Source organism: Microcaecilia unicolor, chromosome 9 (assembly GCF_901765095.1).
Source record: "Microcaecilia unicolor chromosome 9, aMicUni1.1, whole genome shotgun sequence".
NCBI lineage: Eukaryota > Metazoa > Chordata > Amphibia > Gymnophiona > Siphonopidae > Microcaecilia > Microcaecilia unicolor.
Genome location: NC_044039.1, coordinates 94,170,527 through 94,184,664, shown reverse-complemented (window position 1 = coordinate 94,184,664; position 14,138 = coordinate 94,170,527). Strand labels below are relative to the sequence as shown.

Genomic DNA, 14,138 nt, shown 5'->3' with positions numbered 1-14,138 from the left:
CTCCAGCCTCTGAAGCCAGCACTTCCACATATACTCAGTTCAAATACATGAACTGAGCTAGTGTGGAAAGTGCTGGTTTATCAGCTGCTAGAGCAACCTGACAACTTCCTGCTACTCAGGCAGCACGAGCTGGGCTCTGGCACAATGTTGGAGAGGTCCTGAGCCTAGTGGCGTACCAAGGGCAGGGGGGTGGGGGCGGTCCGCCCTGGATGCACACTGCTGGAGGGTGCAGAGAGCAGCTGCGCGCCTGTCGGCTCCGCTGGTTCCCTGCTCCCTCTGCCCCGGAACAGGTTACTTCCCGTTTCGGGGCAGAGGGAGCAGGGAGCCAGTGGAGCCGACAGCTGCACGGTTGTCCCAGCAACTAAGAATGCACCCCGGGGGGGGGGGGGGGTCGTACTGCACCCTGGGGGGGGGGGGGGGACGCCGCTGCACCCAGGGTGGGGGGTGGGGGGTGTGAAGCGGCGATCCGCCCCAGGTGGCAGCCGACCTAGGATCGCCACTGCCTGAGCCTCCATGGCTACACCACCGATTTCTACAAATAGGTCTGAGAGAGAGAGTGTGTGTGTGAAAGGGGGGGGGGGGGGGTGGGTTAGGCAGCTCAAAGAACTTAGGGAGATACTTTCTCCACTGCTGTTAATCCATCAGCTCTCAAACACTAAATTCAGCAAGGAAAAACAAACTTCTGTCAACTTAGATAGTAATCCTCTGGAACGAAGACCTAATTTTCTGTAAGACTGTTTATAGATCTATAGAAACATTTTAGTGGCTACCACACTATTTTCATTAAATTACTAGCTTAATACAGTGTTTCCCCAAGTCCAGTCCTGGTGTACCCCTTTGCCAGTCAGTCAGGTTTTCAGGATATCCAAAATGAATATGCATTAATTGATTTGCATACACTGCCTCCATTATATGGAAATCTTTCATGCACATTCATTGTGGATATCCTGAAACCCTGACTAGCAAGGGGTACTCAAGGACCAGACTAAGGAAACACTGGTTTAATACAACAATAGATACAAAAACTGTCTATATACTTACTCTTTTATTGACTGTGCCTCTTCATGCTCTGCCCAGACACGTGTACTATTCAATCTTTGTAGTGATGGACGTTTTTCATTTTGCTTTGACCCCATCAATCGCCTGCCAGCAAAACAAAATTAAATCTATTAAGTATTATGAAATAGTCAATGGAGAAGGGGAATATTTCTAACACTAGGTCCTGCAATATCACAGTGTGATGGGGTATATTCACTATCACTCAGAGAAGAGGCAAAGGAGGGAATCCAAGCAGAGAACTGTTTGACACAGTATTGCAGGCAATAGGGTAGATCTACTTCCCAGGGCAACTAGGAAGGATAGGCCAGGAAGAGTGGCCAACAGTCCCCTAAAAGCAGATAGAAAAGAGGCAGCTGCAGGCAAGCACTAAGCACAAGGTAAAAAAAAACTCTGGAGCTTGCACTAGAGAAGTGCTTATCAAATTTTTGTGGTTGTGACCCCATGATCACAGCCAAACAAAATTGAGCAACTCTCTCAGAAGTGTAGAATAAGAATGTACCCATGGACAGCAAATCCAAGAACAGAAGAGGCACAGAAAAGCCATCACTTCCACTGGGAGTTCCAACAAAGAAGTATTTCTTCAGGTTACTCTTGGGTCTGTCTCCTTTCACCTCCATCCTATATCCTCTCATCCCAGAGCTTCCTTTCAATTGAAAGATAATTGCATCCTGTGTATTTATGCCATGGGAATATTTAAATGTCTCTTTCATACTTCCCCCTCTCCCGCCTTTCTACCAAAGTATATATATTGAGATGTTTAAGCCTGTCCCATACTCTTTATGACAACCACCACTGACCATTTTAGTAGCCGCCCTCTGGACCAACTCCATTTTGTTTATATTTTTTTTCAAAATGCTGTCTCCAGAATTGCACACAATATTCTAAACAAGCAAAAACACCCGTTTTGGAACAAATGAACGGGCCCTAAGAAGGTGTTTTCTCATCTCTCCCCTGCCCTCCCCTCCCTGCGATTCTCCCCTGCCCTCCCCTCCCTGTCCAGCGATTCTCCCCTCCCCTCCATGTCCAGCGATTCTCCCCTCCCCTGCCCTCCCATCCCATCCATGTGCAGCGATCCTCCTCTCCATTCCATACCTGAGGTCGCAGCGGCGTCAGGCTCGGCTCGTGTCGCCTCCAGCCTTCCCTCTCAGTGTCCCGCCCTCCTCTGATGTCATTTCGTCTTTACACGAGGGCGGGACACAGAGGGAAGGGAACGCTGGAGGCAAGTTGACATAACCTCATTAGCATACAGTTACAAACCCAGCCAGCCATCCAAGGATGCAGATTGACCAATTACTATAGAGAGAGATGAGGTCTCACCAGACTACCAGAGTCTTAAATTATCACCTTTTTTCCTGCTTGCCGATCCTCTCCCTACGCACCCAAACATCCTTCTAGCTTTCACCATAAATTTTCCTACCTGTTTGGTCACCTTAAGATAATTATATATGATCACAACCAAATCCTGCTCATCTTTCATGCACAAAAGTTGTTCATCCTCTAAATTGTACTGCTCCCTTCGGTTTTTGTAGCCCAAATACATGACCCTGCATTTTTTAGCATTAAATATTAGCTGCTAAATTCTGGACCACTCTTCAAGCTTTGCTAGGTCCCTCCTCATGTTATCCTCACTGTCAGGGATGTTTATCTATTGTAGATTTTGGAATTACCCACAAAGAAGCAAACCTCACCAGACATTTCTTCAGCAATATCACTTATAAAAATGATAACTGGCCCAAGAATCGAACCTTGCAGCACACCACTGGTAACATCCTTTTTTCTCAAAGTGAGCTTCATTTATCACTACCCTCTGTTACCTTCCACTCAACCAGATGCACTAAACTTAACAAGCCATTAACAAGGAAGCAGTAAACCGTGGCATGCACTAAAGGTTTCTCTGAGCCATTTTCCGATCATGGTAGCAGCTAACGAAAACGGAATACAGATGATCCAAAGGCTATTGCAAGGCTATTATAATGAGATGCACTACAGGTTTCCGATCCCCTTACCGTGAAAAAACTAACGGGAGGTCTACACCTCTCATTGGGGCAAATCGGAAGAAAACAAAATGTCGTCAGGGATGTCCTTTTTGGACATCCTTCAACCTGGAAAAAAAAACCCACACCAAAGACATTCTTCTTGGACGTCCTTCACTTAATAAAAACCTGTGCCACCCGAAAGGAAGATGCCGCGCCACTCACCCCCTCCACAGCCTGCTGCAGGAAGGCTCCGATGCGGCTCGATCCTAGCAGGAGAGTGCAGTTGAGGACGTCCATCCAAAAAGACGTCCTTTTTGGACATCCTTCCCCCCCCCCCCCCCCCGCAATAATAAAAATGGCCTTTTTGGACGTCAGCTGAGAGACCTGAAAGTCTTTTCACCCTTTTATTGAGCACCTTTCCGAGCATCAGGTAGGTCCTTAAACAACAACCTTATTTGAGTTTCTTTTATTAAATGAGCTGAGGGTGGAGGCGGTACTTTTTCTGACTCTCTATTTGGACATCTTTCGATTATGCCCCTCCTCCAGGTCTCTCTCAGCCAATCACAGCGCGTTTAGCTGACACCAGTGACAGCTAAACGCGCTGTGATTGGCTGAGAGACCCCTGGAGGAGGGGCATTGGACGTGCTGCGGACAGGAGAGAGATCGTTTCCCCGATCCCCGGCTTGCAGATGCAGGATGCGGCAGAGAAGTTGTGCATCGGCAGAGACGTCCTTCTCGGTACCCTGCAACTTGCTGCTGGATGTAGAGTGAAGGGGGCTTGTGATCATTTACAAACACACACGCACATCTCTTCCCCCCTCCCCCTCCTTCATTGTTCTGCCTGGAGAGCCAGGGCTGGGTTCAGGGCCACATGTGCTCCTGTCATCATTCACATTTCTGCTCCAAGTGCAATCCGGAGTGGCAGCTCTCCATCTCGGATGCACGCGCCCAGGCTCCTGCCTCCAGCTAGGCTTGGGGCCTCCTCCATCGCCTCTGTGCAGCAGATGCTCATTGGAGACTTCCTTTTTTTTTTTTTTTTAAGTGAAGAACATCCTTGGCATGCGCAGAGCAGCCAGCATAACGCTTGGCTGCTCTGCGCATGCAGGGAATCGGTAAGGGAAGGGCTCTAATGATTTTTTAGTGCATCTCCCCCAGGTCACTTAGGGGGAGATGCACTAAAAAATCGTTAGAGCCCTTCCCTTACCGATTCCCTTAGTGAATCGGTAAGGAACGGGCATGCATCAAGAAAAAGGAATGCAAATGAGCTGCTCATTGTAGCTCACTTGCATTCTATATTCCATCGTTAAACAGTCAGCCAGTCGAGCATGCGCAGAGCAGCCAAGCGTTATGCTGGCTGCTCTGCGCATTCCAAGCACGTCCTTTATGGACGTCATTCACTTAAAAAAAAAAAAAAAAGGACGTCTCCGACGAGCATCTGCTGCACAGAGGTGGCTGAGGATGCCCCTGAGCCTAGCTGGAGGTAGGAGCCTGTCCGCGTGCGTCCGAGATGGAGAGCTGCCACTCCGGATTGCACTTGGAGCAGAAATGTGAATGATGACAGGAGCACATGTGGCCCTGAACTCACCCCTGGCTCTCCAGGCAGAACAATGAAGGAGGGGGAGGGGGGAAGAGATGTGCGTGTGTGTTTGTAAATGATCACAAGCCCCCTTCACTCTACCTCCAGCAGCAAGTTGCAGGGTACCGAGAAGGACGTCTCTGCCGATGCACAACTTCTCTGCCGCATCCCGCATCTGCAAGCCGGGGATCGGGGAAACGATCTCTCTCCTGTCCACAGCATGTCCGATGCCCCTCCCAGGGCCGCCGAGAGGGGGGGACAGGGGGGACAAAATTCCCCGGGCCCGGCCTGAAAGGGGGGCCCGGCGGCGACGACCGCTATGATGTTTTTTTCCCTTCCTGAGGCTTCCTCCAGCTCCCTCCCTGCTCGCGCAGCGGCGCAGACTCGCACTCTCGCTAAGAGACACTAAATTACACAGTCAGGGCCGCCGGGGGGGGGGGGGGGGGGGGCGGGGCGCGACGACGACATTCGCTGTAATGATGGGTTTTTTTTCCCTTCCTCCAGCTCCCTCCGTGCTCGCAGCCGGCAGCAGCCTCGCGATTCGCTGCTCTGCTCCTTCGTACGTGCGGTGCGTGCCGCATGGGTGGTGTGTGGCGCCAGGCTGCCTATGCAGTGCTGCGGGGTGGGCGGGGTTAGTGCTTGCCTGCTGGCTGCTGAATGCTGCTCCTTCCGGCTGGGTCACGTTGGCGTCGTGGGGGCGGGTCATCATCGCTCAGGTGTGGCGGGCTAAATTTGGAACTGGACTCCCCCTGGACTCAATAATTTGTGGGAGACCAGACCAAGCACAGTTTTGGAGGCCCAGGGACAGGTCGGGGGATTATTTGAGTGTGCAGACTTGTGCACTGCCACTGACTGAGTCTGGACTGACTGAGGAGGAGGCAGAAGAGCAGCCAACACCAAGCCAGCCCAGCGGAGTTGTCAGGCACGTGCCACTGACTGGACCAGGTAATAAAATTGTTGTTTAATTCTTTATAAATGCAGGCCTTTTAGGATGCTAATCAATTAGCACCACAAAATGTATACAGCAAGGACTAGGTGACATAATAAGACATTTCTGGACAGTTTTCACCAATCTGCAAGTTTAAGAGTTTTCTCCCATTATTTTTCTTTTTTCTTGAATATTTTATATGTGAACAGGCAGGCATACTCTGTCTCACAATGAAGCTGAGAAGACAACAGGGTGGATGGGGATAGAATTAAGAAGGGAAAGGAAAGCATGGCATGGGAACTTGGGAAGCAATGAAAAATGGAATTCTTTACAACATATGTGTGTGTGCAGTGCACACATATGCACCTTCTCTTACACATGTATGTATGTTTATATGTGCATGTGTCTCTCTGTGTGTTGTCTGTATGTCAGTCTGACCTGGAGAAGAAAAGTATTAACCGATATTTTTTCTCCCACACTTTACAACTTTTCAGAGTTGCCACAATACCATTATATGTCTATTATAGGTTTCTCAAATTTAGCCTCAGTTAACTGTCCAATACTTAGTTTTTGGGAATTGATCTACGCACCAAATTCCTCATTGGCTTACAATCTAATTAGGACAGCCAAACAGGACAAACAAGAGATAAGGGAATATTAAAGTGAGGATGATAAAATAAGGGTTCTGAACAAGTGAATAAGGGTTTGGAGTTAAAAACAGCATCAAAAAGGTGGACTTTTAGCTTAGATTTGAAGACGGCCAGAGATGGAGCTTGACATACCGGCTCAGGAAGTCTATTCCAGGCATATGGTGCAGCAAGATAAAAAGAACGGAGTCTGGAGTTAGCAGTGGAGGAGAAGGGTGCAGATTTTAGGAGACATTTCTGGAATTGTTAAGTTGCTATGATTTGGTGGTGATATGAATAAAAATAGGAAAGCTTGCTGGATCTAGTTCGTTCGTGTACGCGGACACATTACGCTAGGGTATTGAATGGGAAAAAAAGTTAAACTATGCACAACTTTCAATCTACTGCCTTCTATTTCTATCTCACTTTTTGCCAAAAGGTAATATCATCAACATGAGTTATCATCATAAATCAGGATTTGAAAAACGTCAAGAGAAGAAAAAACGTGATGAAAAAGCTAAAAAGGGCCAGCAGTCGCTTCAGAGCTTAGGATTTTCAATACAGAAGGTTCAAGACAATTCTCCCATGCCAAGTACATCAACAACAGCACCAGTAAGAGAAGAAACAGAGGCTGAAGTGTCATTTGAAAGTGAGTTGCAAAGTCCGGCTGATGAAGGACAAGCTCAATCTGCTACTTCACTGAATATAAGCATTGATACCAATACGTTTGATGTAGGAACTCTTACAAAAGAAAGTCTCACACAACAGGAAATAGAAGAAGCAGTAGAGAGAGGTCCTCAGCCTCACCCCCATATTTGTGAATTCCCAACATCAATCCTCGAAATTAAGCTCCAAAATGGGGAAATTGTACCGAGGGACTGGTTAGTGTGGAGTACAGCAAAACAGGCATTGTACTGTTTTCCTTGTCGTCTTTTCTCAACTCTCTGTCAAAATATTCGTCCCATATTGTCATCAGTTTCTGGCTTCCAACAAAACCTGAAATGGAGAAAGCTATACGAGAAAGTTCCAGAACATCAGGAAAGTTCAGAACGCAAAAAATGCTATGTCATGTGGCGCACGCTTGAATCTGGTCTGAAAACTAGTCGAAACATTGAGCATCATTTGCAGAAAGGTATAGAAAGTAAAGCGTATTTGTGGAAACATACTCCGGAGACTTCTTGATGTTACATTTTTCTTAGCAGAGAGAGGTCTAGCATTTAGAGGAGACAGTAATGTAATTGGAGATCCAAATAATGGAAATTCTCTTGGCATTCTGGAGTTGTTAAGTCGCTATGATTCTCTTTTGAGCATCATCTCAAGAAAGTGAGAGAATCACAACAAGAAGCTCATTCTCGGTTGCAAGTTCACTATCTATCAGCTGACATACAGAATGAGTTTATCGAGTGCTGTGCTGATCAAGTTAGAAAAACAATTTTAATGGAAAGATATTCAGCAAAATATTATTCTATCATTGTTGATGCCACTCCTGATTCTGCTCACATAGAACAAACTAGTTTCATCTTAAGATATGTTTTTTTGAAGGAGGAAACTGGATTATATGAGATTGAAGAGAGATTTCTTGAGTTTGTAAACTGCAATAAAAAGACAGGTGAAGACATTGCCAATCTAATCATTGAAGTTCTCAGCAAACACAAGATTCCAATTTCTGAGTGTCGGGGTCAGGGGTACGACAACGGTAGCAACATGAGTGGAGCTTACAATGGTGCTAAAGCTCACATATTAAGAATAAATCAGTTGGCTGAGTTTTCACCTTGTGCTTGCCACAGTCTAAATTTGTGTGGAGTCCATGCAGCAGAAAGTAGTATTCAGGTTGTAACATTTTTTGGAGTTGTTGAAAAGTTATATGCCCTATTTGCCTCAAGTCCTCAAAGATGGGAAATACTTATGAAAAATATCACTGGTTCATTACACAGAATGTCGGACACCTGTTAGTCTGCAAGGGTTGAAAGCATACGTCCTATAGCTGCACATCTGCCAGGTATTTTGAATGCACTTGAAGAAATGGAAAATCTAAACCTTAGACCTGAGACAGTATTTGAAATTGATGGACTGCAGACATATCTGAAATCATTTCAATGTGTCCTTATGTGCTCTCTCTGGCTTAAGATTTTGACGCAAATAGATTACTACAACAAAGTGTTGCAAGCAAAGATATGTTCATTAGAAACTGAAATAAAAAACATTCAGAAGTTAGTATCAAACTTGAAAGTTATTAGAGAAAATTGGAATGCAATTTTGAAAGAAAGCAAACTGGTTGCTGGAAATGTAGGTTTCAACACGAAATTTCCACAAATTAGAATTAGGAAAAGAAAAAGAATGGCCGATGAACCACATCAATCAAGTATGTCAGAGGTAAATGAAAAGTGATCGTGAAGAATGGTTCAAAAAAAATGTGTTTTATGTTTTGATTGATTGTGTTATTGCAAATGTAACAGTGCGATATGAAGCGTGTGTGAAACTTCATGAAACATTCAGCTTCCTTTGGATGTATCTCCTTTTACCTGATGAAGAAATAGAAGAAAAGGTTAGAACCTTTGGCACCAAATACAGCATTGATGTTTCTTCTTCAGCATTGTCTGAAGAAATAAAACACTTAAAAGCAATTCACGCAGCCAATATTGAAAATGACCCAATGGAGCCACTTGAACTATTGAACAAATTAAAGTGTTTGAATCTGTCCTCACTGTTTCCTAATGTCTGTATTGCTTTACGCATATTTTGTACTCTACCAGTATCTGTGGCTCAAGCTGAACGATCATTCAGCACCTTCAAAAGAGTAAAAAGTGTGCTTCGATCAACAATGGGGCAGCAGAGACTCAGTAGTTTAGGATTGCTTGCCATTGAGGCTGAATTAGGAAGACGCATGAACTTTGACACTGTCATAGAAACATTTGCCAACAAAAAAGCTCGCAAAGCATTCCTCCACTAGAATACAACCACAGTTTATTTAAGTATTCTGTATAATTACTGCAATATATTAAGTTAAATAAATATTATCAAAATGTTGACTTTTGCCTTATATGTGGTGCACGGGGGGGGGGCCCTTAAGATGGTTTGTCCCGGGCCCAGCGTTGTCTCTCGGCGGCCCTGGCCCCTCCTCCAGGTCTCTCTCAGCCAATCACAGCGCGCTTAGCTGTCACTGGTGTCAGCTAAACGCTCTGATTGGCTGAGAGAGACCTGGAGGAGGGGCATAATCGAAAGACGTCCAAATAGAGAGGCAGAAAAAGTACCGCCTCCACCCTCAGCTCATTTAACAAAAGAAACTCAAATAAGGTTGTTGTTTAAGGACCTGACAGTTCAAGAGACCTACCTGATGCTCGAAAAGGTGCTCAATAGAAGGGTGAAAAGACTTCCAGGTCTCTCAGCTGACGACCAAAAAGGACGTTTTTATTATTGAAGTGTGGGGGGTGGGGGGGGGGAAGGACGTCCAAAAAGGACGTCTTTTTGGATGGACGTCCTCAACTGCACTCTCCTGCTAGGATCGAGCCGCATCGGAGCCTTCCTGCAGCAGGCTGTGGAGGGGGTGAGTGGTGCGGCATCTTCCTTTCGGGTGCCACATGTTTTTATTAAGTGAAGGACGTCCAAAAAGAACGTCTTTGGTGTGGGTTTTTTTCCCCCCCAAGTGAAGGACGTCCAAAAAGGACGTCCCTAACGACATTTGTTTTCTTCCAATTTGCCCCAACGAGAAGTGTAGACTGCCCGTTAGTTTTTTCACGGTAAGGGGATCGGAAAACTGTAGTGCATCTCATCATAATAGCCTTGCAATAGCCTTTGGATCATCTGCATTCCGTTTTCGTTAGCTGCTACCGTGATCGGGAAATGGCTCAGAGAAGCCTTTAGTGCATGCCACGGTTTACTGCTTGCTCATGACTCGTTAAGTTTAGTACATCTGGCCCTTAGGGCCCATACCAAGCGCAGTCAGTTTGTTTGTTTTGTCTTCTAAGTGGAACAGTGTCAAAGCCTTTGCTAAAATCTAAATACATTTAGTATCCTCCCTTGATCTAACTCTCTAGTTCTCAACCGCCTCCTTACTACCGCTTTTGTAGAGAGGGGCCACATTTGCCCTTCACCAGTCTTTTGGGACCACTCCTAACTCTAGAACAGCATTGAAAAGATCACCCAGCGGAACCACCAAAACCTCCCTAAGTTCCTTCAGTACCCTTAGATGTATGCCCTCCTGCACCATCAATCTGTCCATCTTTAATTTAGCTAACTACTCAAGAACAAAATTCTCTGAAAATCATTCAGGGTCTATCACATCTCCATTCCTATTTGTGTTGGTCTTCTGTGGTTCTTCTCCCGGCCCATCAACTGTGAACAGAAATATTTAAGCAATTCTGCCTTATCCTTACAGCTTCTACATATGCGTCTCCTTCACCTTTGAGCCTCACAATGTCACTTTTATCATTATCAGATTTGCTTTCCTGACTACTTTACCAGCTTCTTAGCTTTTCCAGATATTGTTGCCTGTCTTCCATTTTCCGCAATCTCTTGCTGTTTATGAAGGCTAACTTTTTTCCTTACCTTTTTAGCTACTACTTTTGATAACCAGCCAGCCTTCTTTTACCTCTTACTTTTAATGTTCCTTTCAAAATCACCAGTGACCTATTCCTGGCAAGAATCAAGGGCCTTTACCCAGTCCTCATCCTTCTTGATCTATCTGCTGCTTTTACCACCATTAATCACCACCTACTCCTTGATACAGTATCCTCTCTTGGATTTTTTGCCTCGACTCTGTCCTCCTTTGAATCTCCAATCACACTTTCAGTGTGTGCTCTTGGTGGATCCTCTTCCATCGTTATCCCACTATCAACAGGTATACCTGAGGGCTCTGTCTTGGGACTTCTCTCTATACACTGATGACCTGTGTTTTTCAGAGCCATTTTTATGCTTTAGGAATTGAGGCCCAAGTCTCAGCCTGCTTGTATGACATTACTATCTGGATGTTCCACCATCTGAAACTGAACATGTCCAAGACAGAGCTTTTCATCTTCCCCCCTCTAAACCCACCTCTCCCATTCTCTACTTTTACGGATAACATTGTCATCCCTGTCTCTTCAGTTTGTAACTTTGTGATTATCTGACTCCTCCCTGCATATATCCAACAGACTGCTAAAACCTGTCATTTCATTCTATCACCACCAAAATTCATCCATTCCCTTTCTGAACATGCTACTAAAACCCTTATTCAGTGTCTCATCACCTCTAACTTAAATGCAACCTGCTACTCATAGGTTTCTCACAATTATCTCTTTCAGTCTAAACAGGTAAGTCATTCTTATCTGTGTCTTTTTCTTTCACTGCCAACTCCATATGCTGTTTCTTCTATCTTGTAGTTCCGTATGACAGGAATAGAACTCCTGAGTCAGTATGTCATGCTCAGTCTCTGGTCCTATTCAAATTCAGGCTAAAAGCCTATCTTTTGGAGATTGTTTTTAAATTTTTTTCTCCTTATTCCTATAATAAATGAAACACCCTATTTATTAATCTTTTGGACTAATATAATTCTTTATTGGCTAGAGTTCCATTATATCCTTAAACAGCATAAAGTTATTCAGAACAAGGCCATTTGGATATTATGCAGTGCCTCAAGATATGATCTTCTATTGTCATAGGAGCAGACTCTGAGTGCTGTGGGTGCTTGAGCACCCCCCCCCCCCCCCCCACCAATATTGAGAAAATGCCTTGTATGTGTCCAGGGAGGGATTATTTCCATTGGGCTTAGCACCCCCAATAATTTTGAAAAGTTGGCTCCTATGTCTATTGCAGGAACAGCATTGGCTCCCAATCACTAGTATTAAATATAACATTTTGACTTTAGCCCATCAGGCACACTACACTGGGATCCCTGTATATTTGCAGTCTGTTCTTATCCCATGTATTCCTGCTTGCTTAGATCTTCTCAGAGGAATCTCCTGATAGTTCCATCACTTTCTCACATACAGCTAGGTACATCTTGTACTACAGCTTTTAGCTCCCACACTGTGGAATACTCTTCCATTATATATTTATATAAAAGCTTCCTACAGAAAATTTAAAACTGAAGTTAAAACATACATTCTACTAATTATAATGTAGCATTTTGTAATTCTCTTTCTGGGAAATATTTATACTACTACTGATTTGCTTTTAGGTCATGAAACAATGAATATATTTTTGCAGTTTTCTAAATACCACATAGATATTTATTATCATACGCAGATGATATTCTCCCTTTTATGCCTGGTACTGGAAAATTTGAGGACACTTTATCCATTAGGCACCACATTTCTGTCATCGATGGTTGGGCTACAAAATATTTCATGAAACTAAAGAAGCAAAAAATGAAAATACTCTGATTTGGCGAGGTCAGTTCACTTCCAGCAATGTCGATAACACTGAACACCTGAGAAATCCTAAAAAATAGAAGATCATTCGAGGATACTTGGCATACTTCTAGATTCAGGTCTGAGACTTGATAAACAAATTAATGTCACTAGCAAAGATTTTATTTTAATAAACTCAGACAACTAAGAGCATCCAGATTGCTATTTCAAAAGGAGGACTTTAGGATTGTAGCCTAGGCAGTTTTGCTACCACAATTAGACTATTGCAATTCATTATACCTTCAGATCTCAAGCAAACTGCTCACCCATCTACACCTGATGCAAAATACTGCTATTCGGATGGTTTGCGGACTGGGTTGCTTCGACAGCCTGTCATCATCAATGCGTGATCTCCACTGGTTGCCAACTCGTCAAGCGTATAAATTTCAAGGTACATTGCTTAATTTTCAAATCTATTTTCGGATCAAATTCAGAGGGGTTGAGCGAACTGTTTGTGCCATCCCCTAGCAGAACTTTGGGTTTTTTGAGAACACTGAAATCAGGTTTTCCATCACTGAAGTGAATTCGCTTCAAAACCATTATCAAGAATTCCTTTTCCTTTGCAGGGACGAGACTATGGAATAGGTTCCACCAGATCCAATGCACATATCCTCCTACTTCTCTCCTTCAGGAAGGTCTTGAAGACTTATCTGTTTGACAAATAGTTAGGTATTATGTCAACAGTTTCAGACCATCCGTGTAACTGATTTCTTATTATTATCATTCCTCGAGATGTCACTTCGCTCTATATGAAGAGCTTCATTCCTTATTGTACATCGTTATGACTCCTTTATGGAAAATGGGCAGTATATAAGATTCCAATAAAATAGAATAGAAAATAATAGAATACCAAGAAAGTAATTAGATGAGGGTGTGTGCGTTTGTCCACAGGTACTCTTATCTGCCCCATAAGCTTAAAACCAGTAGGACCCTGAAATGTATTCCCTTCCCCAATCCCATTGAGAAAAAAATACCTTAAAAAAAAAAAAAAACCTTTTCTAGTAAGAACACTAGAAGGTGGGCTAAAAATGTGCATTATTACCAGCTATTTGACCTCCTGTTGAGTTTATCATCATTTTCTTCAATTCCTGTGCCTTCAGGTAACTGAGCCTTTAAAATAGAAATACAAAACAATTTGTAAAGATACAAATCACTGATAAATACAATAGATGCGATTCAGCTCATATCTTTAGGTAAATAGTAGAAATATAAAGAATATCAACTAGTAAATGGCAATACTTGGCTAATATTTTCTATTAAAACTATTTAGTATAGGCTAAGAAAAACCTAGTTCACCTACACAGGAAGAGGGGACCCACAATAAATATGCTAATTCAGCTCATGTAGCTGACAAGGAGAGAATCACTCAATCACCCTTTTATTCATCTCTAGGAAAGCTCAGGCCCAAATACTGTACAAGTCTCACACAGGAATACTTGCTCAAAGTGCTGATGAAGCAATGAAGTTTCACTTCTTCCCTGGGCTCCCTGATCTCATCTCATGGTTTCCAATATCATCTTTATGCTGATGACACTCAGCTTATCTCTCCACACCAGACATCACTGCAGAAACCCAGGTCAAAGTATC

At 43.9% G+C, this 14,138-nt stretch overlaps 1 protein-coding gene across 6 annotated transcripts in view; it reads right to left on the bottom strand.

Moving 5' to 3' along the window:
• LRMP (lymphoid restricted membrane protein) overlaps positions 1-14,138 on the bottom strand; it is a 391,035-nt gene that overhangs the window by 38,285 nt on the left and 338,612 nt on the right. For all 6 annotated transcript variants that reach the window (XR_003943302.1, XM_030213974.1, XM_030213975.1 and 3 more), the window contains 2 exons: positions 13,594-13,661; positions 1,042-1,143 (listed from right to left, as the gene is read on the bottom strand). Coding sequence is in view for 5 of the 6 variants with exons in the window: in XM_030213974.1 (XP_030069834.1) it covers positions 1,042-1,143; positions 13,594-13,661 (170 nt within the window). In the remaining variant the exon portion in view is untranslated. The remainder of the gene's footprint in view (positions 1-1,041; positions 1,144-13,593; positions 13,662-14,138) is intronic.